The sequence below is a fragment of the Sus scrofa genome, chromosome 1, assembly GCF_000003025.6.
Source record: "Sus scrofa isolate TJ Tabasco breed Duroc chromosome 1, Sscrofa11.1, whole genome shotgun sequence".
In the NCBI taxonomy this organism is placed as follows: Eukaryota; Metazoa; Chordata; class Mammalia; order Artiodactyla; family Suidae; genus Sus; species Sus scrofa.
The window spans coordinates 33,605,568-33,632,054 of NC_010443.5; the positions used below are offsets into that span (position 1 = coordinate 33,605,568).

Genomic DNA, 26,487 nt, shown 5'->3' on the forward strand with positions numbered 1-26,487 from the left:
TTAGGGAGACAATTTAGTGAAAGTTGACATGGTAATTCCCCTGACTTGTGAAAGAAATGTGAACCTGGAAAAAGCCAGAACTGTATATAAATACTTCTGTGGTTGCATTTCTGAGAATTTTGGATGCTCTTACCCCATATTTTGCTGGAATATCCAGGTGTTTGGCTTTCTTAGTCTCCCAAAGAGGCTGAGCTTGGAGGACATTAGCTATCTGTGAGGACCCAAGGGAATTCTGGGTAAGTCTCTGGCACTTGTCAGCTTACCTAACAAGGAACCTTTGGCCTAGCATCTTATTGGTGGAGTGCTAGGTTAGAAGCTGCTGTCACTGGTCAGTTTTGGAGGTGGGAAGGGCTTTGTAGGGCTCTGTGAGAATCAGGCGTAGAATGCTCAGGGAGCCTTGTGTGAATACCTGGGAAAAGACAAGCTCACTAGGAAATGAGCATCCAGCCTGCAGAGAGCAATTGCAAATGACAGCTTGGCTGAGGAAGACAGAACCAACCACTGTAGCGTGGTTTGGTTTTAGTAGGAGTTAGTGTTTTGGTTTGTGCTGGCACTTTAGTGCACAAATGGATGTTCCTACTGGGAAAAGATTCTTTAGGGAGGTGACTTGAAGATGTGCTCGAGAGTTGGGTTTTGAGAAGCTGCATTGCTCTGCAGAAGAGCTAGTTATTGTAGCTTTATGTAAAATATATATTTATTTAAATTTTCCTTTAGCAGCACAGATTTTTTTTTTTTTTTTTAGATAGTGAGTCAACTCGTTTTTGATGTTGAAAATTGTTGCCAGCGTACGGGATTGTTGAGTAAAGAAGTTTCCTTGGTTTCCCAGAGGTGGGCTTGAGCAGGGAAGAGCATGCGCAGCGAGGAGGAAGACAGCTAGACCTCTCTCTTACTTTACTCCTGGGATAGGGTTATTTTTGAGGAACTTTAGCATAGAGTCTCTTAATCTTTGTATGTAGGCCAGGGAGGAATAGGAGGAAGTGGGAAAGAAAAAAAGCAACACTGTATTTTTGAATGACAAAACTGTATCAAATGATCAGGCACAGGATGGGCACAGTTTTGGTTGCATTCTTGAAAGGGCTGAGCTTCTTCAACATCTCACTTTACTATGAAAATTAACTAATGGCTAACCTTCCCGCAGTCCCCTGTATTGGCACTGTCTTATGAGCTGTACAGTATCCTGTAGGTGAATGTCGATTCCTCTATAAATCATGATACCATGAGGGTGGGTATCATTTTGTCTGTCTTTTCGGATGGAGGAAACTGAGGCACTTAGCAGTTTAGAAACTTGCTTGAGAGGACACACTAGGAAAGAAGAAGCGTAAGAGCTGGGTGCAAAATTGTGGCCATCTGATTTCCAGCCTTGGTTCTCTTAGTGACTGCCCTGTTTCCACTGTCTGTAGACTGAGTATGAGGGAGGAATAATGGCTCTTCTCTACCGGTGAAACTGTGTGCTGGATTTGCCCGGTGTGGATTTGCCCGGTGTACTTTGGAGCTACTCATTGCACTTTTTTTTTTTTTCTTTTTAGGGCGCATCCGCGGCATATGGAAGTTCTTAGGCTAAGGGTCGAATTGGAACTACAGCTGCCGGCCTACACCACAGCCACAGCAACGTGGGATCTGAGCCGCATCTGTGACCTACATACACCACAGCTCATGGCAACTCGGGATCCTTAACGCACTGAGCAAGGCTGGGGATCGCACCCGCATCCTCTTGGATACTAGTCAGATTCATTTCCCCTGTGCTGCTGTGGCAACTCACATTGCCCTTCTTTATGACAGTAGAATGTCTTATTTAATACTAGAAAAATCTCAGGGCTGATATCTTCTATACATCTAAGAAGTGTTTGTTTGTTTTTTTTTTTATAGATCTCAGTGAAAAATTCCTTGGGATAGTTGTTATGGGCATTCGCAGGCTTTAGGTTAAATATTAGGCTGAAATTTCTTGGCTTTCATGATTCGCCTTGGCTGAAGTAGGACCAGTCCGTGACACACTAAATGTGGAGGTCACCAGATGGTCCACGTTCCCTTCCATGGGTGTGTGGGTGATGGTTTGGAGTTGCCCCCGTGTGCTGAGATCTCCATGTTCCTGGAAGCCGGTGGATGCATGTTGGGTATGTTGTCTGTGGGTCCATGAAACTTACAAACACAACATGCTAACCTGATCAGTTAGGAAATTGCAAAAATGCTCCCAACCAGATACCATTCTCATTAGAGGAAACTTGGAAAAACAAACCAGGGTGCAAAAAAAGGAATGTCACTTGTACTGCTACTCCAGGGGTTGCCACTCTTGAAATGTACTTTGCTTCCATTTCTTTTTTTTTCCCCTCTACATGCACATTCCTAGACATACTCTCTTAAAGCCACAGTTTGGGTCGTTAATGTGTTGTTATTCTCCCAGTTACATTTTAACCAAGGTGTAGAACACAGGATGTTTCACAGATGCATTTTTGCTGGAGAAACCACAGCTCTGTAACTATTTATAGTGTTTCTTAGCTATCTCATGCATCATTTCCTCTCCTACTTCCTCGCTGTCACTAGCAGTCCTACTGCTGTCCTGTCTGTTCTCTCCTCGTGACATCTGACTCATCGCTGACATCTCTCTCCCCAGGCCTTTTTACAGAGCCTGTTACTGAGCTGGGTTACTTTTTTTTTTCCTCCCCTTCCTGAAATTTCTCAGATCTGTAGTTTATTTTTCAACTGCTGAAATCCTGATCTACGTGTCAGCTGTCTCACAATGTCAGATGTATTTTTCTGTTTTTTTTTTTTTGGCTTTTTGTCCTTCTATGGCCACACCTGCAGCATATGGAGGTTCCCAGGCTAGGGGTCTAATCGGAGCTGTAGCCGCTGGCTGTCACAGAGCCACAGCAATGTAGGATCAGAGCCTCATCTTCGACCTACACCACAGCACATGGCAACGCTGGTCCCTTAACCTGCTGAGCAAGGTCAGGGATCGAACCTGCGACCTCATGGTTCCTAGTCAGACTCGTTTCCGCTGCTCCATGGTGGGAACTCCATCAGATGTGTTTTTCTGGGCCTTGAGCTTCTTCTCTTTTCAGTCTACATTTTTAGTTCCCATGGTGGCTCAGAAATGAATCTGACTAATATCCCTGAGGACACAGGTTCGATCCCTGGCCTTGCTCAGTGGGTTAAGGATCCAGTGTTGCTGTGAGCTGTGGTGTAGGTCACAGACGTGGCTCGGATCTGGTGTTGCTGTGGCTGTGGTGTAGGCCAGTGGCTACAGCTCCAATTCGATCCCTAGCCTGGGAACCTCCACGTGCTGTGGGTGCAGGCCTAAAAAGACACACACACAAAAAAGAAAAAGTCAATTTTCTCAGGAGTGTTTTCTCAGCATTCCCATCCTTAGCAAACTCCCCCCACCCCATACTTTCTGGTTGTCTGCATTGGTTTCAGATTCTCGATGGCTTCCTCCTTCACCTCCGTTTCCATGCCAGACAGAGGCAAACCTTGGGCCTTTGTTGCTTTGTGGTTGGCCCTGTGAAAATTGTGAAATAAGCAGAATTTGCCACCTCCAACCTCTATTGTCCGTCATATTTTTGACCCACAAGGGTTTTTCTTTCCTCCTATTTGTCATTTGGTAGTCTTCTCACTCCTTAATTCATACCTTAGTCAGATATGAAAGAATCTTATATTGGTGGTTGATAGTTGAATGAATGTGATTGATCACCTATTATGTGACCAAGTGTCTTTAATGAAATAAAACTAGTGCAGATAGATAATAGTTTTTCATTTATAAAAATGCCCTTAGGTGGCTCATAAAAAGTTTGCCACTCTGTTATATATACTTCCCACCCCAAGTTAAAAAAAATTTTTTTTTTCTAGTATGTAAGTCTAGGAAAAACTACTTCAAAACATAGCAGCTAAAGAAAGGAGAAGCAGAAAGGGGAGAGATAAGGAAATAGAACAGCTAGTAAAAGATAGTAATATTATCAAGCTTATGTCCTTTGATAAAAGTGCATTATTAAGAGTATGTTTTTCTTTGATAAGAATGCATCATGGTGCAAATTTTTAGAAAATTTTTTTGCAAAATTAAAAAAAAAACATTTCCTTTGTGGAGTCCCTTCTTTCTTCTCAGCCTCACGTGCATGTTTATTGTATCCATCTTTGAATAATAACCATCCAAGCATTGAACCTGTTGTTTTCTGAATATCCTTGAATATCAACATCTAGTTAATGCCAGGCATGCTGTGTACAGTCAATAAATGATTTCTGATTATATGACAGTGTTTGGGGACAGGATAATCTTCCTTTGTACTTCCAGGCTTTTAGTTTATTTTTACCCAACAGAATGAAAGAATTACCCACAGAAAGTGGCTCCCAGTTGTTCACGAGGAGGTTTCATTTGTAACCTGTGTTGGTGGCAGCTGTGGGTTGATGCCTCTTGTGCTATTACTTGGCTTTAAGACCTCATCCTTGCTTTGGGGACTGGGCTGGAAAGAGCATCTAACCTGTGACCACATGAGATATGCTTCAGCGGCCACATCAGTATTCTGGCTTGACAAAGAGGAACTGCATGGGTTGTTATGTATTCCAGAGCTGAAGCTCTCTCTTCTGTGGCCCTGGTATGCCATTATACTCGCAGACACCAGTTTCATCCCTTCCTTGGCTCAGCCGAAACTGGGGATGGGAGGAGAGGGGTGGAATGACGTTTATTCAGAAAGTATGATGGGCGTTGAGGCAGTGTCTGCTTTCACATTCTGCATCTTCGGTGACCCTTTCTTTTAAACATTCTCTGATTCTGTTAATCGCAATGCATTCCATCAGCACAATTGTTGCATTAGAAATTGAAATATGTTAAAATGGTTTCTATAAGAGAATATAGGTTTTTCATCATAATGAAAAGAGAGTGTAAGATAGTGGAGATGCAAGAACAGATGTCTTAAGTAGCTGCCTGAAATTTCTTCTACGTGAAGGCAGGCTGATCAGTGGGGAAGAGGAGGTAATGAATTGCCTACCCACGAGCTTGCTCCTCATGCTCTTGGAGAAGAAGGTGAAATTCAGTGTTTTATGTCTTTGGACTTTCCCATAGTGCTTGCCGTACATCAGACAACACTTGACTAATATCCTGTGGATTTTAGCTTATTTTTTTTTACATTTTCTGTCGTGTTACTGTATTTTAAGCCAATGCAACAAAGAAATGAATTGTTTTATTCTGTTTATAAAAGCAAAAACCATTAATAGCACAAATAAAAAAGGAAATATAATTGTAATGGCATCATGGCATAAGAGGTGGTGTTTTTATTCTTGTCTGAGAGGCTAAGGGTTGAGTTTGTATACCCGTGCAGATCTGGAGTGAGAAGAAAGTAGACGGAGGAATTATTGGGTCATGTTAAATTTTCCACATCAGGATGTTTGCGATTTTAGAGGACACCCTTATGTATTAACAGTATTAAGAAAGCACTTCTGAGTAAGAATTGTAGCTAAGGATGACTGCTTAAGGATTCTGGAAGAGCAGAAATTCTCCACATCTGGGCCACTGGAGGATGAGGCAAGTCAGGATTCTGGTCCGTCTCCCGGTTCTACTGAAATGGTTGGTCAGGAAAACAAAGGCTTGGCTTAACCTCCATTATTGCATGTGCTGAAGTGCAGAAGGCAGAATGGCTCCTGGGTATTTGACCGGAAATCTTGTTTCTCTGTACCACTCTTTTTTGTCCACCCAGTTTTGGCCTCAGACTTCTTAGCATCTCTAGTCAAGACTGACTTTTGTAATTACGGAAAAGTGACTGTATGCAGAGTGTCCCCGGGGTGGATGGCATGCCACTCTTCCTGTTCTAGAGACTAGCAAGGTTCGAGCTCCAGAGTACCACCAGATCAGCCTGCGGCCTCGCCCAGGTTCACCTCTGGTCCTGCAGACTTGTAGGGCTGCCTTACTGAACGTTTGAGGATTCTTTCTTCCTACACTCAACATAGTGAAAAATCAAGCCAGGGTTCTGAAATGGGTAAGTGAAAGTTACAGGAGCTGTTGTGTAAGCATATTTGAGATGATGACTGAGGAGGCAGAGAAGAGAAAAAAAACCTAACATTTCTTTCAATTTGTATGATGCTTTCTAACCTCATGTAGTTAAATTCTCACCATAAACATATGAATGTAGCAGAGGCATAAACCATCTTGCATTTAGGGACCTGAGCAGAAGCAGGTAGACTCTTCAGGTATGTTTGGCGCAGATCTGTAAATGCTCTGGTTTAGTCAACTTGGCTTTTTTCCCTAATGTCCTTTTTCACTCTTTGGCTTTCTAGGTAGGTGTGGTAGTGCGATAATGGCTCCCAATGATTTAAGTTCCTAATCTCTGAAATCTTTGAATGTCGCCTTATTTAACAAAGGGTCATTTAACAAAGGGTCTTGGAGTTCCCGTCGTGGCTCAGTGGTTAATGAATCCGACTAGGAACCATGAGGTTGCAGGTTTGATCCCTGGCCTTGCTCAGTGGGTTAAGGATCCGGCGTTGCCGTGAGCTGTGGTGTAGGTCGCAGACGCGGCTTGGATCCCTCGTTGCTGTGGCTCTGGTGTAGACCGGTGGCTATAGCGCCAATTCGACCCCTAGCCTAGGAACTCCATATGCCCTGGGAGCGGCCCTAGAAATGGCAAAAAGACAGGAAAAAAAAAAAAAAAGGTCTTTTGAGATGCAATTAAGTTAAGGATCTTGAGATGGGAGATTATCCTGGATTATCCAGTTGAGTCCCAACTGCAGTCACAATGTCTTTATGAAAGACAGTGGGAGGTCTTACAAACATACAAGTGTGTGCGCACACACTCACACACGCAAATACTCCCACATGGCCTGTGAAAATGGAGGCAGAAATTAGAATCCTCGAGGCCACGAGCAAAGGGATCCTTGTGCCCAGTAGATGCAGGAAGAGGCGAGGAATGGATGCTTTGGCAGGAGTTTGTCTCCACTGACACCTTGGCACCTGTGATCCTGATTTTGAATTTCTAACCTCTAGAATTATGAGAGAGTAAATTGCAGTTACTTTAAGCTGCTAAGTTTGTAATAATTAGCAATGGAACTAAAACAGTAGGGGAAAGAAATAAAAATGAAATGGAAGCAACTCAGCACTATACCATCAAATTCATTTTTAGAAAGCACCTCCTCTTTATTACTTATGCATAATATAGACTTGGAATGCAAGCCTGGTCTAATTTATTTTAATCCTGATCATCAGATGAACTTTCCAAAAGCAGTTCTCTAATTGTGTCATGCTTGTTTGTCTGTATTCCCAAGATGAATATAAATTTGTGGTTCTGTTTGGCTTGTTTATAATTGTTTCCACATTGCTTGGCACGTAGTAGGTTCTTAGTAAATATTTTCCAAATGAGTACATGCTTAAGTATGAGTATATTTCTAACCAAGGCTCCAATTTGCTTTTTCCAGCCTGCTTTTCCAGCTATATTTCTCCTTCCTTCCCTCCGTGTGTGTGTGTGTGTGTGTGTGTGCGTGCGTGCGTGTGTGTGTGCGCGCGCGTGTGCATTCTTGCCAGGAAAATAAAAAGTTGGGGACATATAAACAATAACTACTGGAGTTCCCGTTGTGGCGCATTGGTCAACTAATCTGACTAGGAACCATGAGGTTTTGGGTTTGATCCCTGGCCTTGCTCAGTGGGTTAAGGATCCAGCATTGCCCGTGAGCTGTGGTGTAGATCCCAGGCGTGGCTCGGATCCTGCGTTGCGGTGGTGTAGGCTGGCAGCTACAGCCCCGATTAGACCCCTAGCCTGGGAACCTCTATATGCTGCATGGGCGGCCCTAAAAAGAAAGACAAAAAAAAAAAAAAAAAAAAAAAAAAAAAGATAACTACTGTTTCTCTTAGGAATAATAACTGTTCAGATGACATATGGCCTTGGGATGGACATCGTATAATATTAATTGGAATGTTTTGTTACAGCTTTAGGAGAAAGAGGCAATTTAGGACAAATCAAACATTTGTTAAGGATTTTTTTTTTTTTTTTTTTTTTTTGCCTTTTTAGGGCCACACCTGCTGCATATGGAAGTTCCCAGGCTAGGGATGGAATCGGAGCTGTAGATGGTGGTGTACACCACAGCCATAGCAACGCAGGATCCAGGCCTCGTCTGTGAGCTACGCCATAGCTCACGGCAATACTGGATCCTTTAATTCACTGAGCATGGCCAGGAATGGAACCCACATCCTCGTGGGTACTTGTCGGATTTGTTCCCGCTGAGCCACAGTGGGGACTTGCTAAGGATTTATTTTAAAATGTACTTTAAATTGTGTTTTTGGGGTCAGTATAGAAAAAACCCCCACGTATCTTATGCTTTCAGCATTCTGCAGAAGCAATGGATAGTCACAATAATATCTGCGAGGGACTATTTTTTCAAAGATAGGATGGTTTTAAACATTTTAAGGTAAAGATTGAAACAGAAAGTTTATAGTAAAACTACTGTAGTAAGTGTAAATTAAAATTAAAGAATTCCCGGAGTTCCCGTCGTGGCTCAGTGGTTAATGAATCTGACTGAGAACCATGAGGTTGCAGGTTTGATCCCTGGCCTTGCTCAGTGGGTTAAGTAAGGATCTGGTGTTGCTGTGAGCTGTGGTGTAGGTTGCAGACGCGGCTCTGGTGTAGGCTTGGCAGCTGCAGCTGTGATTTGACCCCTAGCCTGGGAACCTCCATATGCCGCGGGTGCGGCCCTAGAAAAAGGCAAAAAGACAGAAACAAAACAAAACAAAAAAATTAAAGAATTCCCTTGGTGAATTCTGAAACACTTCCCATCATCCGAAAGTAGGTTTCTGCTTGTAAATTGCTGAATTTTGTACTCAGAATAATATCCTGTCTAAGATGATCGCATGAACTAGATGATTGATTGTTTCCTCAATTTTTATTGCAAAAAATTGTAAGCACTGAGAACTGTTTTAAAACAGTTAATGTATACACATAAATCTCACATCTGGATTTAAAGTTTTAATTTAAAAAAGTTTAAAATTCCAAAGCTCAGGCTACTCTTCAGGCTAATTAAATCTCAATCCTAGAATGGTCTGAGACATTAGCAGTTGCTTTGTCTTTTTTTTTTTTTTTTTAAAGCTCCCAGGTGATTCCATTGTGAAGACAGGTTTGAAAACCACTGTAATAAACAATTATCACACTAAAGATAAATTATAGTCTAATACAATCTGTTTTCACAGTGTTTCCCTAGGTGTCTTTTATAGTTGTTTTTGTTTTTAAACTATGATGTATTTGGTTGCAGTGTCTCTACAAAGGCAAGATATTTTTGCCCCCTGTACTTGTAGCATGAGGAAATTCCTGGTCCAGGGATCAAACCCATGCCATAGCAGTGACCCGAGCCACTGCAGTGACAACCAATGCCAGACCCTTAACCTGCTGAGCTATCGGGGAACTCCTAGGACAAGAATTTTTGTCCGTTCTGTTCACAGTATCCCCAGCACCTAGAAGAGAGACTGGGCAGAGTAGGTGACTGAGAGATATTTGTAGGTTGCATGAGCTTAATCCATGGCTCCTGCGTTTGGCTGGGCATCCATTGAGTGTATGGGATATGACTGAGCAATGTCTTTACCTGTATGATTTTGTTTGTGAAAATGTGTTACCCTAGATTTAGAAAAAGATGAATGGAGAACCGCACCTTCTTAGACAATGGCACATTGGAGTTCAAATATGTGCAGAGATGCCAGATGGACTTTTGTTATGTAGTTTGTGTATATATCGCTCAGAGACCCAAAAGGGCCTACCCATATTGAGTCCCTGGAGTTCACTGGGGCACAAGGTGAAAAAAACCCCAGCTTAAAGGCTGCCCCTCCCACAAAGTGAGCTCACATTCTTTTTTTTTTTTTTTTTTCTTTTTTTTCTTCTTTCCATTTCTAGGGCTGCTCCCATGGCATATGGAAGTTCCCAGGCTAGGGGTCTAATCGGAGCTATAGCCACCGGCTTACGCTAGTGTCACAGCAACTCGGAATGTGAGCCAAGTCTGCAACCTACACCACAGCTCATGGCAACGCCGGATCCTTAACCCACTGAGCAAGGCCAGGGATTGAACCCGCAACCTCATGGTTCCTAGTTGGATTCGTTGACCACTGAACCACGACAGGAACTCCCAGAAGTAACTTTTTCTTTAAACCTGAGCTTTGGCACCAGGATCCTGACAATCTCTTAATTTGTAGTTTTAGATCTGGCCTTGTGATTTACTTATTTAGGTTCAATGATGTAAAAATTACTGGTGTTATTATTGAGATAGGGCTCTTATAAAGAGGCCCACAAAGGGATCCCTATCCCTTCTGTCATGTGAAATTGCACCCAAAGGATGGCCGTCTATACACCAGACACCAATTCCAACAGCACATTGATTTCATACTTCCTGGCTTCCAGCACTGTGAAAAATAAATTTGTTGAATAAGATAAATAAATGAATAAAAAATAGTAAAAATAAAAATTAATAGTGTTATTGTCCCTGAATAACCTGTTTCCTTTTTTTTCTTTTTTTTTGGGAAAAAAAAATATATACAGCAACTCTTCATCTGTTTTCAGATAAATCCCCGAAACTTAGATAATTTTAAAGGATAGTACTTTCACCTCATAATTGCAGATTCTTGTGTATAGAGGACCTCAGGCATCATTTGATGTCTTTCTTTTACCTTTGAGGAGATGGAGGTCAAGAGAGGTAAATCCGCAGCCAGCTAGTGATGGACACCATTGACGGATGTTTAATGGCTGTTGAGGGTTTCTCATATCCAGCTGCTGGGGGAAGGAACAGAGCCTGGAATTGCTGATGAACTTTGCTAAGTGCCTGCTGGGTACATTTTATTTTCCAGGCATTTGAAAGAGTATTATTGCAACCATCTAATATGGAAGTGTGGTATTTATATATGGAGGGGTGGGATGTTTTCATTCTGCCTTCACAAGGGACGAAGCGAGGCGTGTCTTTCAGCCTGAGCTCTCACTGTGGAGATGCTAAGGATATGAGAGCTCATAAACCATGCAATGTGCCTGTATGCACACCCCTTCCTAAGCAGTCAGTGGTTGATTTGGTGGTTTCATACACTTGTGAAAATTCAATAATTAATACCTTAACCTGTATTTAGTGGCTTAGTCAGTGATGTAAGTTTTAGTGTTGGTACTTGACCTGTTACCCCTTAAGTAGCTCTTGGGGGTGACTTAACTTTTATGGGTGGTCAGAAAGCAAGATTACCAGTCCTTAGCACTTGCACTTGTAAGAAGACATTGCATTTGCCAGAGATGTGTTACTTTCCTGTGTACTGCTGGAACACTGGCCAGCTGGGCTGGGTCAGAAATGAGAAAGCTTGGCCACATCTGCTCTCCCCACCCTCTCCCACTTTTCTCACCATCTGCAGCCTCTTCTGGAACAGAGCCAGAAAAGAATCAGATTTGAGCGCTTGCTATCCGAGGTCAAGTGCCTGACCCCGACCCGTGATACTGACCAGGGTTTTGATGCTTTTCCACAGAAGAGCTGCCATTGCAAACAGTTCCTGGCCACTTATTGGTCAGTCCTTCCATGGGGTACAGTTGCTCCTCCTGTTGCGGGCAAGCACAGGCAGAGTGGGGTGGAGTAGGGTGATGTGAGGTGGCTATTGGTGGACGTTGGCATGAGAGTTGGTCTGGAACTGAGAGCTATTTGATTGGTAGCACAGGTGGGCAAGGGCCAGAGGGAAGGGAATGGACTATGTGTTGTCCAAGCAGTCCAAGCAGTAAGGGGTGGGGAGAAGCAATTAAGTCTCTGTTTCTTATTCTTTCTGAAATACTTTCTCCTATCTCTCATGGCTAAGAACCAAGGCTGTTTCCTTGGTTATAGATTCATTTATGAGAAGTAGGACAAAGGGCAATGGCTGTGCTGTAAGATCTGCTCCAGAGAGAAATGCCAGTCTTTTTAGATGTCTGTGGAAGTGCTTGTATGGATTTTCTAGACCAGACACTGGAATGCCCATGCTGCTCAAGCGGCCATTCTCATTGTAGGTAAGGAAAAATGAGTTGCAGGGGTATTGAATGGTTAGTGTCAAGCTGAACTAACTTGCATGTTGCCACTCAGCTGCTGCTTTTTTTTTTTTTTTTTTTTTTTTTTTTTTTGTCTTTTTACCTTTTCTTGAGCTGCTCCTGCCGTATATGGAGGTTCCCAGGCTAGGTGTCCAATCGGAGCTGTAGCTGCCAGCCTACGCCAGAGCCACAGCAACGCTGGATCCAAGCCACGTCTGCGACCTACACCACAGCTCCTGGCAAGGCCAGATCTTTAACCCACTGAGCAAGGCCAGGGATCGCAGGGATCGAACCCGCAACCTCATGGTTCCTGGTCGGATTCGTTAACCACTGCGCCACGACGGGAACTCCCCACTCAGCTTCTTAATGAGAGGTTGTCAAGGGCAGGGTTTAGCCACCTGAGTGAGCTGAAGGTATCCAAATCCAGCTCTCCTACTTGTGGTGTAACCTTTCAAGTTACTTCATCCCTCCGTCCCTGTTTCTCAACTGACGAATCAGTAGAGAAGGTTGTGGTGAGTAGATGCAAACACACCTGTGCACATGTTTGAGTTCCTGGCCGATGGTGATGGCTCAGTAAGTGTGTTATTGGTGTCATGGTTATTGTTGTTCCTCCTAGGCTATTTTACTCTCTGACTAGCAATTTTGTCAACATTGTAAAAATGAAAAGTGACACCTCATGAAAATAAAACTAAGGGACTATTTTATAGATTCAGTTGGTCACACGTAATATGTGATAAGCTGATGTAAACAAAAGGGATTCATCAGTGAGCCGTTCAACAGTGCTTGTATTGAAGGCCAACCATGCGTGCACGCGCACACACATACATACATATATAAATACATACATTTAAGAAAAAATCTTCGTTTAGGTGTGTTACAGAAACATGTCACTGTATTTTTTGTCATTTCCTAGAACCATACAAATTTTTTTTTTTTTTTAATTTTTTTTGTGTGTCACTTGGCTATTTCTTTGGGCCGCTCTCACAGCATGTGGAGGTTCCCAGGCTAGGGGTCGAATCGGAGCTGTAGCCACCGGCCTACGCCAGAGCCACAGCAACGCAGGATCCGAGCCGCATCTGCAACCTACACCACAGCTCACGGCAACGCCGGATCGTTAACCCACTGAGCAAGGGCAGGGATCGAACCCACAATCTCATGGTTCCTAGTCGGATTCGTTAACCACTGCGCCACGACGTTAACTCCCAAATTTCTCTTTTGTCTTTTTTTGTTGTTGTTGTTGCTATTTCTTGGGCCGCTCCCGCGGCATATGGAGGTTCCCAGGCTAGGGGTTGAATCGGAGCTGTAGCCACCGGCCTACGCCAGAGCCACAGCAACGCGGGATCCGAGCCGCGTCTGCAACCTACACCACAGCTCACGGCAATGCCGGATCCTTAACCCACTGAGCAGGGCCAGGGACCGAACCCGAGACCTCATGGTTCCTAGTCGGATTCGTTAACCACTGCGCCACGACGGGAACTCCCAAATTTCTAACTTAAAGGTACTATGTTCACATTCTCTACCCCCGTGATTGTCAAGGAAGGAAGTAGGCCAGAGAGATGAGTGCCATATTCAAGATGACATAGTTAGCAACAGGCAGGCAGTCTCTGGCCTCTCTCCTTTAAGCCGTAGACATGTGTTACAGATCTTCATGTGTATTGCCTGCCTAGCTACCATCTCACACTAGTTTGCTTCAATATCGGATGGTCGTAATAATGAGAATTTTACTGAACAGTTTTCATGTAGATGAAAGCAGCTAATTGAATTTTTTAGACAGTATGTAAAATACTCCCGTAAGGTGTATTTCCTTAATGATAGAGTAAAAGCTTGAGGCAGAGTTGGGGAGAAGCTAAAAACAGATCAGTGACTAAACCCTTTTTAGGAAGACGGTGTGTGTGTGTGTGTGTGTGTGTGTGTGTGTGTGTGTGTGTGTGAGAGAGAGACAGAGAGAGAGACAGAGAGAGAGAGAATTACTCTACTCTTTGGGTCTGGAGATGAAGAAAATGAAATCTGAGTCAGTATCTTTGAAACCTTTCCCTGTTTTGTCATTCAGTTCAGTGGCTTTGGAAGAATATCTACTTTCCTTTTCCACATTTTGATTGTGTTTAAAATAGAGTATAAAATAACTTCAAAGGAGAGAAGTTCTTCAAAGGATAGAAACATCAGATTTTCAAGGCCGGTGACGTGCATACAGTACAGTAATGTACATCCACAGGTGTGAAGTGAGTTGGTATCTGGATTTTGACTGGGGTCTTCTCTTCGGGTACCATTAAAAAGTAAGAGTCAACGATAACATTAGAGTCAGCTGATGGCGCCTTAATGTAAAAGAAGCAAAGAATAAAAATAAGTTCTTAAAAAAAATGGAAGTAAGCTAATCTGGTCACTTAAAACGCTTACTAGCCAAATGTGGATTTACTGCCTAAATGTTTGAGGACTGAGAAATTGCAAAGAGACAGACAGCATGAGCTTGAAGAGTGTGTGAATCATTGCTGACTAATTAACAATAGTTAGGCACGCAAGGCACACTTGAGAAATTTGAAAAATGATTTCAGATTAAATATTGTGATTTTTAGTTACTCTATCCTTTCTATATAGTTATAAAATAGAGATGAAAGTCACTTGTAAAATAAACCTGCTTTGAAACTGAAATGCTATGAAACTTAAAAAGCTTCAGTTAAGGTGTTTATAAGGTGGCTCGTTTTAAGACATTTTGGCATGGCTGTGTTGTCCTGAAAAGCAAACTGAAGATGGTTATTGACTGAAAAAAACTGAAATGAACAAGGGAAATAGGAACTGGATATTTGCATTAATTTCCATGTAGTATAAAAATATGTTGCAAATAAAACCTTTGCATTTTTAAGTACTGAATGAGGGACAATATGAAGCATAGTAGAATTCTCCCTCTAGCATGTATCCAAGAGCATGTTTTTTAAGAAAAGCCTTTTTTTCTGAAAGGTATATATGAATATTATCAAATTGCTCACTGGACAGGACAGGATAGCCCTGAATTGTCTGTAACCAGTTTTATGACCAGAGATTGTTTCTTTGCTTCTGTGAATCTCAATTCCTTCACCTGTAAAATGATTTGGTTAGGTGATCAAAAGATTTCTTTTATTTCTGCAAATCTGTCATTATCGATTCTTTGAGCATTCGGAGATCAGCGTGGGCCAAGAGTGTGAAAGCTTTGCTGAGGATATTTGCAGGAACCAGATTTGGGAGGAGAGCTAAAACTTGGTACTTCAGAAAGAGAGCATTCCCCGTGGACATTCAGCACGAGCAGAGACATTATAGCAAGGGACACCTTCAGAACTTGTTGCCTGATTATTATAAAAGCAGGGCCATTTACCCTCTAGGTGAATTGAATCAGGAATTGACTCAGCAGATTCGAAGCAGCCATTGAAAGACATTTTGAAGCATCTAGACAGAGCGATGTTGAAGAGAATTATATTGTAGCTGATGAATATGAAGTAACACAGGTCCTCTTAGTCACGGATGGACACACACACCCTCCTGTGCAGTAAGGATTAAAGAAAAAGCTGACGGTGGTGCATTAAACCAAGACCTAACATACCTATGGGTGATGCCGAGGGAGCTGTGTTGAAAGAGTTCTGAGAGGATGAGATGTGGGAAGGGCGGACCTGCCATGGTGGCTGGTTGGGAACCAGAAGGTCTCCAAGATGGTAAAGAGGTTGGTTTCCGTCCAAGACGCGCGGGGCAGCCGGAGAGACTGAGTGTGTTCTTTGTGATGTGAGTTAATAAGGCTCCAGCTGTGACCATGATAATGAGACTTGATGGGCAGTGGGGACAAATTGGCATCCAGGATTAGGGAAGAATGCAAGAGGTGTGGGGACAGAGTGACACAGATGTCTCAATTCTGAGGGCAGGGGTGAAAAATCTGAGCCAGGAGGAGGAGGAAGGGAGGGGAGGGTGTGCCCGCACAGTGCTTGCAGGTCTTGTTTCTGAAACCAGCTGTGTCATGGGCAGTTACCTGCTGGGAGTGTAATCACTTAACCTCTCAGGGCCCCTGTGTTCTCCAAGGGAACACGAGGGGGCACAGTTAGTTGAACTGGATCAGTACTTTGCGGTGGGGGCAGCATTGCCCTCTAGAGGGCGGTTCGGAAATGGGTGGGGGTGGTTTATGTTGGCTCATTGTTTGTGGGGGAGGTTCCAGTTGTGTTAGACATCCTACAATTTCTGGACGGTCCTGCCGAACAAAGAATTATCTGGTGTCCTTCATGCCTTTAGAATGACCCGGTTGGCATTCCTGAAGAGTGGCATATAGAAAAGTATCATTTCTGCTTATCTTAACTCAAGGTTTTAATTCCGTGTTCTACCTGTCCCTGCCTTCTTTTCTGATCTTGTTTTTTCTCCAAATCTAAACCCACTCATCATAAGTAGCAATAAACAGTTGGCCACCTCCTTTTTTTTTTTTTTTTTTCCTGTCTTTTTGCCATTTCTTGGGCCGCTCCCACGGCATATGGAGCTTCCCAGGCTAGGGGTCTAATCAGGCTAGGGGTCTAATTGAGCTGTAGCTCAACCTACGCCAGAGCCACAACAATGCGGGATCGGAGCTGCATCTGCGACCTACACCACAGATCAGGGCAACGCCAGGTCCTTAACCCACTGAGCAAGGCCAGGGATCAAACCCGAAACCTCTTGGTTCCTAGTTGGATTCATTAACCACCGAACCACAATGGGAACTCCAACAGTTGACCACCTCCTATATCCTTTCATGTCTGAGCATTAATGCACTTATTGAAATACGTAATTTTAAAAATTATTTTCCTTTATTTCAGTATTGTAAAGCTCAGAGGCATACACCCATGTCTTCATTAAAATCGTGTGGAGATAAATGTGAGAATTTCGCATCGGTATGGTAAAGGTGGAGATGATAAAACATGTATTATGTTAAGGGAAGACTGTTACAGTCAGACACGGCTTCACTTGCCATTCCCCGAGGGTTCCGACTCCTGCTATCTCTAAAATCCTACAGCTCCATTCGAAGAGGCAGATTTTCTTTACTGGGAAGTGTGTTAAACACTGACAGCTGGGAATCGGGTGTAAATCAGCCACTTCTTGTGCATCCAGGAAGACTTGAAAAGGTTGGGGTTTTTCTGGAGGGAAGGGACCTGATGGGTCCGGGGTGTAGGGTTGGGGTGTGCAGGGCTGATGCGGGCAGCTGGGATGAAGGGGAGAAGGTTGTGTTGGTTCAGCAGTCGGCAGAGGGCACTAAAAAGGAGGAATCTGGACTTCACACTCATTTTTTTTTTAGCTGCATCTGGCTGATCCTTCTTTTGATGGGAAGGAGATGGTGTAACAGGTTTTTCAAATTAGCCTACCCACCAGTGTGTCTCATTCTTCTGGAAGAACATTTTGCTTTTAAATGATGACATGGGTGCCATCATTCATCCTTAGTGTGAGGGGCTTCTACCAGAATGCAAGAAAAGAGTTACCCCGTGATAGGAGGCTTCACTGCTGCCACTTCCGTTTTTAATTGGAGACTATCTTCTGCTTGTAAGTGTGTATAATATACTAAAGATATTTAAAATATTAAAACTGCAGTGATTATAGACACCTACCATATGAGAAAATGTGGTAGGTGTCTATTCAACCATATGTTGAAATAATGAGACATCCCTTAAAATGTAATGTAGGATTTTTTTTAGGTTGACTCCTTTTTTTTTTTAGGTTGGCTTTAGACCAGAGAAAGTTTGAACTTGACATCCAACATTTAATGCTAACTATGGGTACAAATGAAATTCTGAGGGGATAGTTTGGAGTCAGATTTCAGGGGGTTTTGAATAAAAATTTTCATTGGTTCAGTCTAGAAAAAGTTGCTTTATGATAGGGAGTTCCCATCGTGGCTCAGCTGGTTAAGCCCAACATAGTGTCTGTGAAGATGTGGATTCAATCCCTGCCCGCACTCAGTGGGTTAAGGATCGAGCATTGCTAAGAGCTGTGATATAGGTCTCAGGTGCAGCTCTGATCCCGAGTGCTATGGTGTAGGCCGGCAGCTGCAGCTCTGATTCGACCCCTAGCCCGGGAACTTCCATATGCCACAGGTGTGGTCCTGAAAAGGAAAAAAAAAAAAGTCGCTTATTGTAAATATTATTGCTTGGGGGGAAAAGTTAGACAAAGTTTGAAAGGATAGGTAGATAGATGGATAAATAGATTGGTGTAAAATTAAGTGAAAAAAGAATTTTCTTTTTTTTTTTTTTTTTTTTTGGTTTTCTAGGGCCACACTTGTGGCATATGGAAGTTCCCAGGCTAGGGGTGGAATCCTAGCTGCAGCTGCTGGGGCAGCGCCACAGCCACAGCAGTGTGGGATCTGAGCCCTGTCCGCAACTTACACCACAGCTCACAGCAACGCCCTATCCTTAACCCACTGCGTGAGGCCAGGGATCGAAGCCTCGTCCTCATGGATACTACTAGTTGGATTGTTTCTGCTGCGCCACAGTGGGAACTCTGGAAACATCTGTTAATGTAACCACTCTCTGTGGTGTGTGATGGGGATTGAGGCTCTAAAATTATGGCGAGATGTTGAATGCATTTAACATAACTTGTATTAAATTTGTTCACTCTAAAGTATTTAGTTCATATTGAAAAGCGCAGATAAAAAAAGCCCAATAAATTGTCTATAAAACCAGTGCCTGAAGATAGTTACGTTACCATTTAGGTGCATTATTTTAGTTGTTTCTTTTCTATTGCTCTTTAAAAAGTGCCTGTTAAGCAGAAATCATATTTCTGAAGCCCTGTGGATGGAGCACTGAGTTCCCAGAGGAGAGAAGGTTGGGACCTTGCTCCCCAGGAGCCCCACAGCTCGTACTGCAGCCCCTCCTGTGACTGCTTTATTTCTCTGGACTTGAGACCCTTGTGTTGTTGTTGTTTTGAAAAATGATCCTCACGTATTGAATGTCTGCTGTGTAGTATTCACTCTGTATGTAAATTATTTCCAGTGCTCCAAATAGCCCTGGCAGGTAGGTATTATCTCATTTTACAGATAAGGAAAGTGATGTCCAAAGAGGTGCTTTGGCTGAGGCTCTGTGAGCAGTGAGGGACAGGGTTTTGGACTCCACAGCCTGCACTTGTCCCCACAAGGCTGAGATCTCAGGACAGGGATCCCATCAGAATGGAGGATGGCATCATTTGGTCAAGGTGGGCTTGGCAGACCAGTACTGCTGGGTGGGTTGGGTCCTTGATGAGAGAAGTGGGACAGGAGCTTGAGGTCAGATGGAGAGAAGAGCTGGGGCAGAACTCAGAGGGTCTTGAAGGGCCTAGGAACTGAATGAACCAGGCTGCTCCCTGTCCTGACTGATTTTATGGTTTATAAGACTTAATTGAGAATTTGGAGATGATGAGACCTGTTGAATTCGCAGAATGATTTTGGATATTTATGGGTGAATATTTGGATAAACTGGCTGGGGGCTAAAGGGTTAAAGATGCTGCTGCATTTATACGGCACCTGTGTTCCCCACTGCAGCGATAACCTTCTTCAACAAAAGTTGTTCTGAAATAAATGATGGCTGAAGGAGTTCCCACTGTGGCCCAATGGGATCGGTGGTGTCTCTGCAGCGCCAGGACCCAGGTTCAATCCCCAGCCCAGCACAGTGGGTTGCCGCAGCTGCAGCGTAGGTTGCAATTGTGACTTGGATTGATCCCTGACCTGGGAACTCCATATGCCATGGGGTAGCCCCAAAAGAAGAACGAATGAATGAATGAATAAAGGCTGAAAGCAGTGGGTGGACATCATGTCCTGGTTTGGGAAGCATGATTCTGTTTCTGGTAAAAGACTCTTTGAATGAGGGGAGATGATTATGAGCAAGACTAAATGCACTTGTTGCATAGTGATAATTCCAAAAGGAAGGAAGGTAATGACAAGGGAACATCAGATATCTGTGGTATCTGTAAGTTGCAGACTTGCTCCAATTCCCAGCCTTTGAAGTACATTGGAGAAGAGGGATAGGCTCTGTTTGAGCCTCTGTCCTCGTATTTTGTTTTTACTTCTTTTTGATAGATGTGCACATCCATCCATCTTGAAGTAAAGGGATACCACTGATGCTTTCGCGTGCTTTTCCATTGTTCTATTGTCTCACCACCTTCCTCGCCCTTCTTGTTTCCAGGTCTTTCACACACACACATTTCTGAATGCCTGCTAACCCTCCTCCTCCTGGCCAGGAGCCCAGGCACTCATTATCCTGCTCCTCACCTTGGCCTGGAGCCTACCGGGAACCACAGAGGTTCTTGTCGGTTTCTCTTTGCCTTCTCGTGTGTATTGTCTTCTGCTTGGCAGAGCTGCCAGGGAATAATACCCTGTACCGTGCTAGGCACTCTGGGTCTCAGTAAATGTTTTCTGAAGAGTTCATTACTCCTTGGGAGAAGAGAACCCTCCGTGAGAGGACTTCCTCTTTAGGTATCTGTGGATCATATATATACATGAGTTCCCTTGTGGTGAAGCAGGTTAAGGATCTGGTATTTCTTTGCAGTGGCTCAGGTGCACTGTGGCACAGGTTTGATCCCTAGCTGGAAACTTCCACGTGCAGCCAGAGGACCAAAAAAAAAAAAAAAAAAAAAAAACCCCACAACCTTTTACTTTTCTGTAGACCTCGTTGATGCCTGGTTCAATATTTTAGTCTTTTTCTTTTTGTCTTTTCTAGGGCCACACCCACAGCATATGGAGATTCCCAGGCTAGGGGTCTAATCAGAGCTGCAGCCGCTGGCCTTCACCACAGCCACAGCCACGCCAGATCTGAGCTGTGTCTGCGACCTACACCACAGCTCACGGCAATGAAGGATCCTTAACCCACTGATCGAGGCCAGGGATCGAACCTGCAAGCTCATGCATGGTTCCTAGTTGGATTTGTTAACCACTGAGCCACCATGGGAACTCCTCAGTGTTTTAGTCTTATAATGATTTTAAATTTACAAGTGCTCCATGCAGAAAGCATTTGTTAAAGACATAGAGAACTTTCGACTTGTGGGTCAAAGAGGGGTATAGTCAATTCTCTTTGTCCCTGAACAGCATTAAGTGATGTCACAGCTCTGAAAATGTCACCATGATTTTTGAAAACCTTAAGCAATAATGCCCACAGATGGGGATGTTATTCTATGGGGATGGAAAAAACCCAAACCTGCTTTTTTTTTTTTTTTTTTTTTTTCTTGGTAAAATTGGAGTAGTGTGGGATTCCCCACTTTTCAGAGTAGGAAGATAGTGTTTTTTTTCTATTTTTTTTTAATCTCCTAAATGATTTTATACAATGGTTTTAATTTGTAAGCACCTCAATATTTTGTGAGATGTGTTGACACTGGTTTCTTTCCTATTCTGTGTGGGGATTTGAATCTATTTTTCTTGACAAAGGAATATTTGCAGATGAATTAGGTGTTTAATCCTGAATTTAAAAACTCTGCTTCATCGCAGATTTAAAGGAAAAAGTGGTAGGTGTTGGCAAAGAAGAGAACACAGACTTCTAACAGGTGTGGGAGAAAAGGCTGGTGTTCCCTGTCAACAAGGAATTATAACCTCATTTGTGGGTTGAGATACACAGACATGAAATGATTAGTGAACCAGGCAGTGTTATTTATGACCATATAGGCACTGGTTTTTAATCTCTACCCTGTGTATTCTCCAAAGGATTTGTGTCTATTTGTATAGGAGTCTGTATAGTCAGGGTGTAAATCAATTTATAATGAGGTGCCTGGTAAGAGAATTAGCGGGAGAAGGGAGGAAGCAGGCACTGCCTGGAGCAGGGAGCCTCCAGGATGGGGCTGATGCCTGGAGAGGGCAGGGGCCTTCCTGGGGAGTGAAGAAGCTTGAGCAAACGAGCAGATGCTCCCAAGGGTATATATACATATAACATGAGTTTGGATTGTGCAGGTCCACTTATATGTGGATTTTTTTTTTTTTTAATATGTGGATTTTTTTCAGTAGTAAATGCTCCCTGATCTGCAGTGAGTTGAACATGAAGAAACAGAACTGTGGATGTGGAGAAACTGCAGATATGGAGGGCCGATGAGAAGTGAGACACAGATTTTTGATTGCATAGCGGGTCCAAGGGTCGTCACCCCCAATCCCTGCAATTCAGGGATTAACTATAGTGTAATAGTGGCGTGGCTGGACACCTGTCATTCTTTGGGCTGCCTGGCATCTGAGCTTCTGTCTGGGTTGGGGAATTCCCTACTTCCTAAGCTTTCTGGAAGGCAGAGCTCTCCTCTTGCTGAAAAGTAGAGCAATAAACTAGTACTCCATGCCTCGGTGCTGTGAACTGCAGTGTCCCAGGGCCAATCCACACCATGATTGGGGGCATAATTCCTGGCCGTTGGGCATTCTGGGAGCCCCCCACTGGGTGTCTTTTCATAAAATTCTCTTCTACCTAGAGTTCATGTCTAATTCACACTCAGAAGCCCTAATAGAAACACACACACACACATCCTTGGGCACTTGCCTTTGTGCCAGGAGAGTTCATGTGTTTTATGGACATTCAAGTCTTACCACAGCTCTGGGAGGAGATACTCTTGATCCCCAATTTACAGCTGAAAAACTTGAGACTCAGAGAGGTTGAGTAACTTGGCCAAAGTTGCACAGGCAACAGGCAGAGAGCTGGGAGGTGGTCCAGGCTTTTCAGACACAGAGACTGATTTTAACAACTCTGTGCTCTTCCTCCTGCCCTCTGAAGAGAGCAGATCACAACCTTTCATTTCCATACTTTGTCATGAAAGGATTTTCCTCCAGAGTTGAGGAAGGATTTGGGTCTCTTACCTGAGTATCAAAAGTGGGATTTTTTTGAAAAAAAATTTTTTTATTAGAGTTGATTTACAGTGTGCTGTCAATTTCTGCTATACAGCAAAGTGACCCAGTTGTACATATATATACATTCTTTTTTTTCACATCCTCCTCCATCATGTTCCATCGCGAGTGATTAGATAGAGTTTGACAGGTGCAGATTGTCATGGTCAGAACATGGAATGAGAGGTGAGGTTTTCTCACCCTTGATCTGCTTTGCTTGGCAATGTTTGGTACTGATAGCAAGCTGGGCAGAAGCTCTTGAAGTCCACACATGTTTGGAGGAGGAAGATGGAGAGGAAAGAAGCTTATCACAAAGGCTCTGTCAGGAGTTCTGCTTGTCACATCATTGAGTTTTTACAACTCTTGGGTCTTTTGCCTGGAACAGCCTATACCCAAATATCTGCATGGCTAAACCTCCCTTGTCCCCCACTTCTTGCAGGTTTCTGTTCAGAGGTCTTAGAGAGATCTTCTCTTCCCATCTCTCATAATCTGCCCTCCTCTCCCTCATCCTCTTAACCCATTGAATTTATTCCATGTTTACGTATTTTACCCGACAGATTATACATATTTTAATTTTCTGTCTCCTAACCACTAGAACATAAACTTCATGAGCACAGGTCTTTCTTTTTTGCTCACCGCCTCATCCTCAGTGCTTAGACGGTACCTGATACATGGTAGGTGCTCAATAAATCATTTTGAGGAAGTGAATGAATATGAGGAAACTGAGGCTCTATGTTATATAACTTGTCTAAAATCTCCTGGAAAATGAGGGAACCAGGTATCAAATTCTAGTCTATGTGACTCCTAACGTTCTTCTTGTTCCCCCTTTGCTAATGACCCTCTGTCTGGGAAAATGCCTGTATTTGTACATGATTGAGGAAAGAGCTCTTAAGATTTTTCAGTAGCAAAAAAATTCTTCAGTAGCCGGCCAGCTTTCCTGTTTTACAAATGAGGAAATGACCATGATCCATTGAGAATAGGTGACATGATCAAAGTAATTCCACTATTTGCTGATGGAGAAAGGACCAGAATCAAGAGACTCAGTCTCCCAGTTCCTTCCTATCCACCCCACATCCTTCTGCATTCACTTTCTTCTTGATAAGGTTCAGTTTATTTTGATCCGGAATTCAGTTATCAGTCGCTGGTGATGGGTGTGAAACGATGGGTCATGTTATTTTAATGCTGTAACGTTAGTGCAATAAAGCGGAGACCTCAGACCAGATGCCCAGGGACCAGCCGGTAGCATAAATCAAGTTGGATCGGTGGGAACCATGGCAAACTGGACGTATATCCCCTGTTCAGACGGGCAGGCACCTGCTGCCAGCCCAGAGAAACATGTTACCAGAGAAAAAGGTGGTAAACCTATCTTAGAATGTTTCAAACACCCTGCTGGCCAAACAAAACATTTCTGCCAGCCAGATCTAGCCAGCAGGCTCCCAGTTTGTGACTGCTGTAGTTTTAGTGTTAATAGCTCTTTTCTTTCCAAAGGAGTAAGTTTCAATAAGTGGGGCTTTGTGGGAGATTCTGTGAAGTGGTATCACTGGGGTTCATTGTTCTTTAGACTAGCCAAAGGATCAGTGGGTTGGGCTGTCAAAGTTCACAGAGGGAAAATAATTATCAATAGAGGAGTATTTATTGCCTGTCTTTATTACCCTGGTGATAAAGTTGAAGAGTAAAGTGTTTTATCTGTCATAATACCATCTGTGCTAATGGAAGGTCCTTGGTTATGCTGTTTACTGAGAATCAGGAAGTCTTCCTAGCGCTTTGGCACCGCTGTGGACTAGTACCTGCATGTCATTAGGCAAATACCTAGCTTTCTACTCTGCTGCGTTCATGTTTGAATAATTAAGGGCTGGACTTAAAGCCTCGGAAACAAAGGACGCACAGGACCTCCTGCAGACTTGAACCCAGTGCTTTATCTTTGCCTCTAGAACAAACAGACGAACAGTGGCAAACCCAGGGTTGTCCCAGAGAAAGAGACAAGAGATGGGGACTGGATGGTTTGTATTTATCACTGATGTCTTTAAGCACATTGATAATAGCAGGGGATTTGCTGTGCAGCTCAGACAGGTTGAGAATGATGCGACTTAGTGACCTCTAGGGTCATTCCAGCTCTTAAACTCTATCATAGCTTGAACTACCCTTTCTCGGGACAGGTGTTAAAGGCTTCTACCCTGTAGAGCACACGGCCCAAGTTGCAGTCTGGCCTTCCTGGTCATTTGATTTACTTCTCTATGCCTCAGTTTCCCCATCCTTAAAATGGGGATAATAATGGCGACTACCCCAGAGGCTTGCTGTTGTGATCATGTTGCTGGCAAATCTTCAAATGCACCTTTTATTCTTATAATGGAGCAACTAGATAATGAAAATCAAATTTAATTAACATTTACATTTCAAATACAGCAGGAGAATTTCCCCCTTCTCCCAGCAGATTTAGGGCTTTTAAATTTCTTGGTAGGAAATGAGATGTGTTTGAATTAAAAGTTGGGACGGTTATTTGAACCTTGATGTGAGAGTGATGTGGGTGTGGGCTCTTGGAATTTGACTGGTACCAGCTGATTACGGCGCAGAGGTAAAAGGATCTTGGAGGAGCTGTAGGTCCTGCTGTAAACTAAAGAGCTAACTTTTGGATGCATGGCTGGGTAGCGGTCGGGGAACCCTTGCACGGTGAAACAGAAAGAAGCCTTGTGCACGTGGATTTGGTATCCATCCCAAGGGAAACCATCTATGCAGTTTGGCAGTGAAGGAAGGAGTTTTTTAGAGGAGAAGATGTGTTAGTCCCTTTCACGTGCTAACGTGGCAGGCCTGTGCACTGGGAGAACAAAGACCCCTCTCCAGATGCATATTGGAGCATAATTTAAGGCAAGAGGGTGATAATAGACAAACTGCCTCCACTTCAAAAGGAGGGCTGTGGGATTACACTGAGTATTTGCTCCAAGGAGCCAAGAAGCAGGCGTTGTGCCCTGATGGCCCTTCGTAGTCTGGTCCGCTCTGGCTCCTGAAAGAGCAGCCTGTGCTCATCTGCTGCTCTTTGATCTTCTGCCATATTTATATTCATGTGCACTGTCCCCCACATAAAAGCACAGCTTGCTCTTCCCAGCTTTGCTTCTGTGACCTGCAGTCAAGCCAAATTTTACAAAGCCTCTCCTGTAGGGCTTTTACATGGAATGGTAATTATGCAGACACGTTTTGAATCCTTTGGCAACTAGCGGGAAGCATTCAGAGGGCCTTCCGCCTTGGGCAGCAGCAGCCTCACGGGGCCTGAGAGGGACTCTCTTGGTTGCAGGCCTGGGCCTGCTGATCCTGTACGTGGCCACACACACCAGGCAGCGACGTCAGTGTCGCCTGGGAAACAGAGGACACAGAAGACGGCTGGGTGGTGGACTTGACACTAGCTCTAAACAGCTGTTGGATGCTGAACAAAACTTCAGAAAAGTTGTTTGCTGGGTGAGCTTGTGGGTTGCGGCGGTTGGGATGGGCCGAGGGTGGGGAATGTTAGTCTTCATCCTGTTGCTAGGGAGTGTTTGGAGGCATCGGAGGAACCTCACCTTCCTGCGCAGCCAGTCTCAGCTGGACATCTCCCTAGCAGAGAGCATCTCATTGCCAAGCCCCCTCGTTTTTCAGCTGAGGAGACTGGCCCATAGAGGGGACAGAGAGGCCCTGCCTGGTGCAAAGCCAGCCTAGCATCCAGGCCTTCTGATTCTCTCCCAGGTTCTGGTCACCTCTATCCCAGCAAGCAGTGGCCCT

The 26,487-nt window shown here is 43.8% G+C and overlaps 1 protein-coding gene across 6 annotated transcripts in view; it reads left to right on the forward strand.

The window, feature by feature from the left end:
* ARHGAP18 (Rho GTPase activating protein 18) overlaps window positions 1-26,487 on the forward strand; it is a 190,247-nt gene that overhangs the window by 77,834 nt on the left and 85,926 nt on the right. The window contains exon 1 of one of the 6 annotated variants that reach the window (XM_021088437.1): window positions 25,946-26,187. The exons of 4 other annotated variants lie outside the window; for them this stretch is intronic. In XM_021088437.1, coding sequence (XP_020944096.1) covers window positions 26,153-26,187 — 35 coding nt within the window. In that variant the 5' untranslated portion in view covers window positions 25,946-26,152. Of the gene's footprint in view, window positions 1-25,945; window positions 26,188-26,487 lie in introns of those variants that run through there. One more of the 6 variants, XM_021088433.1, reaches the window with a different exon arrangement.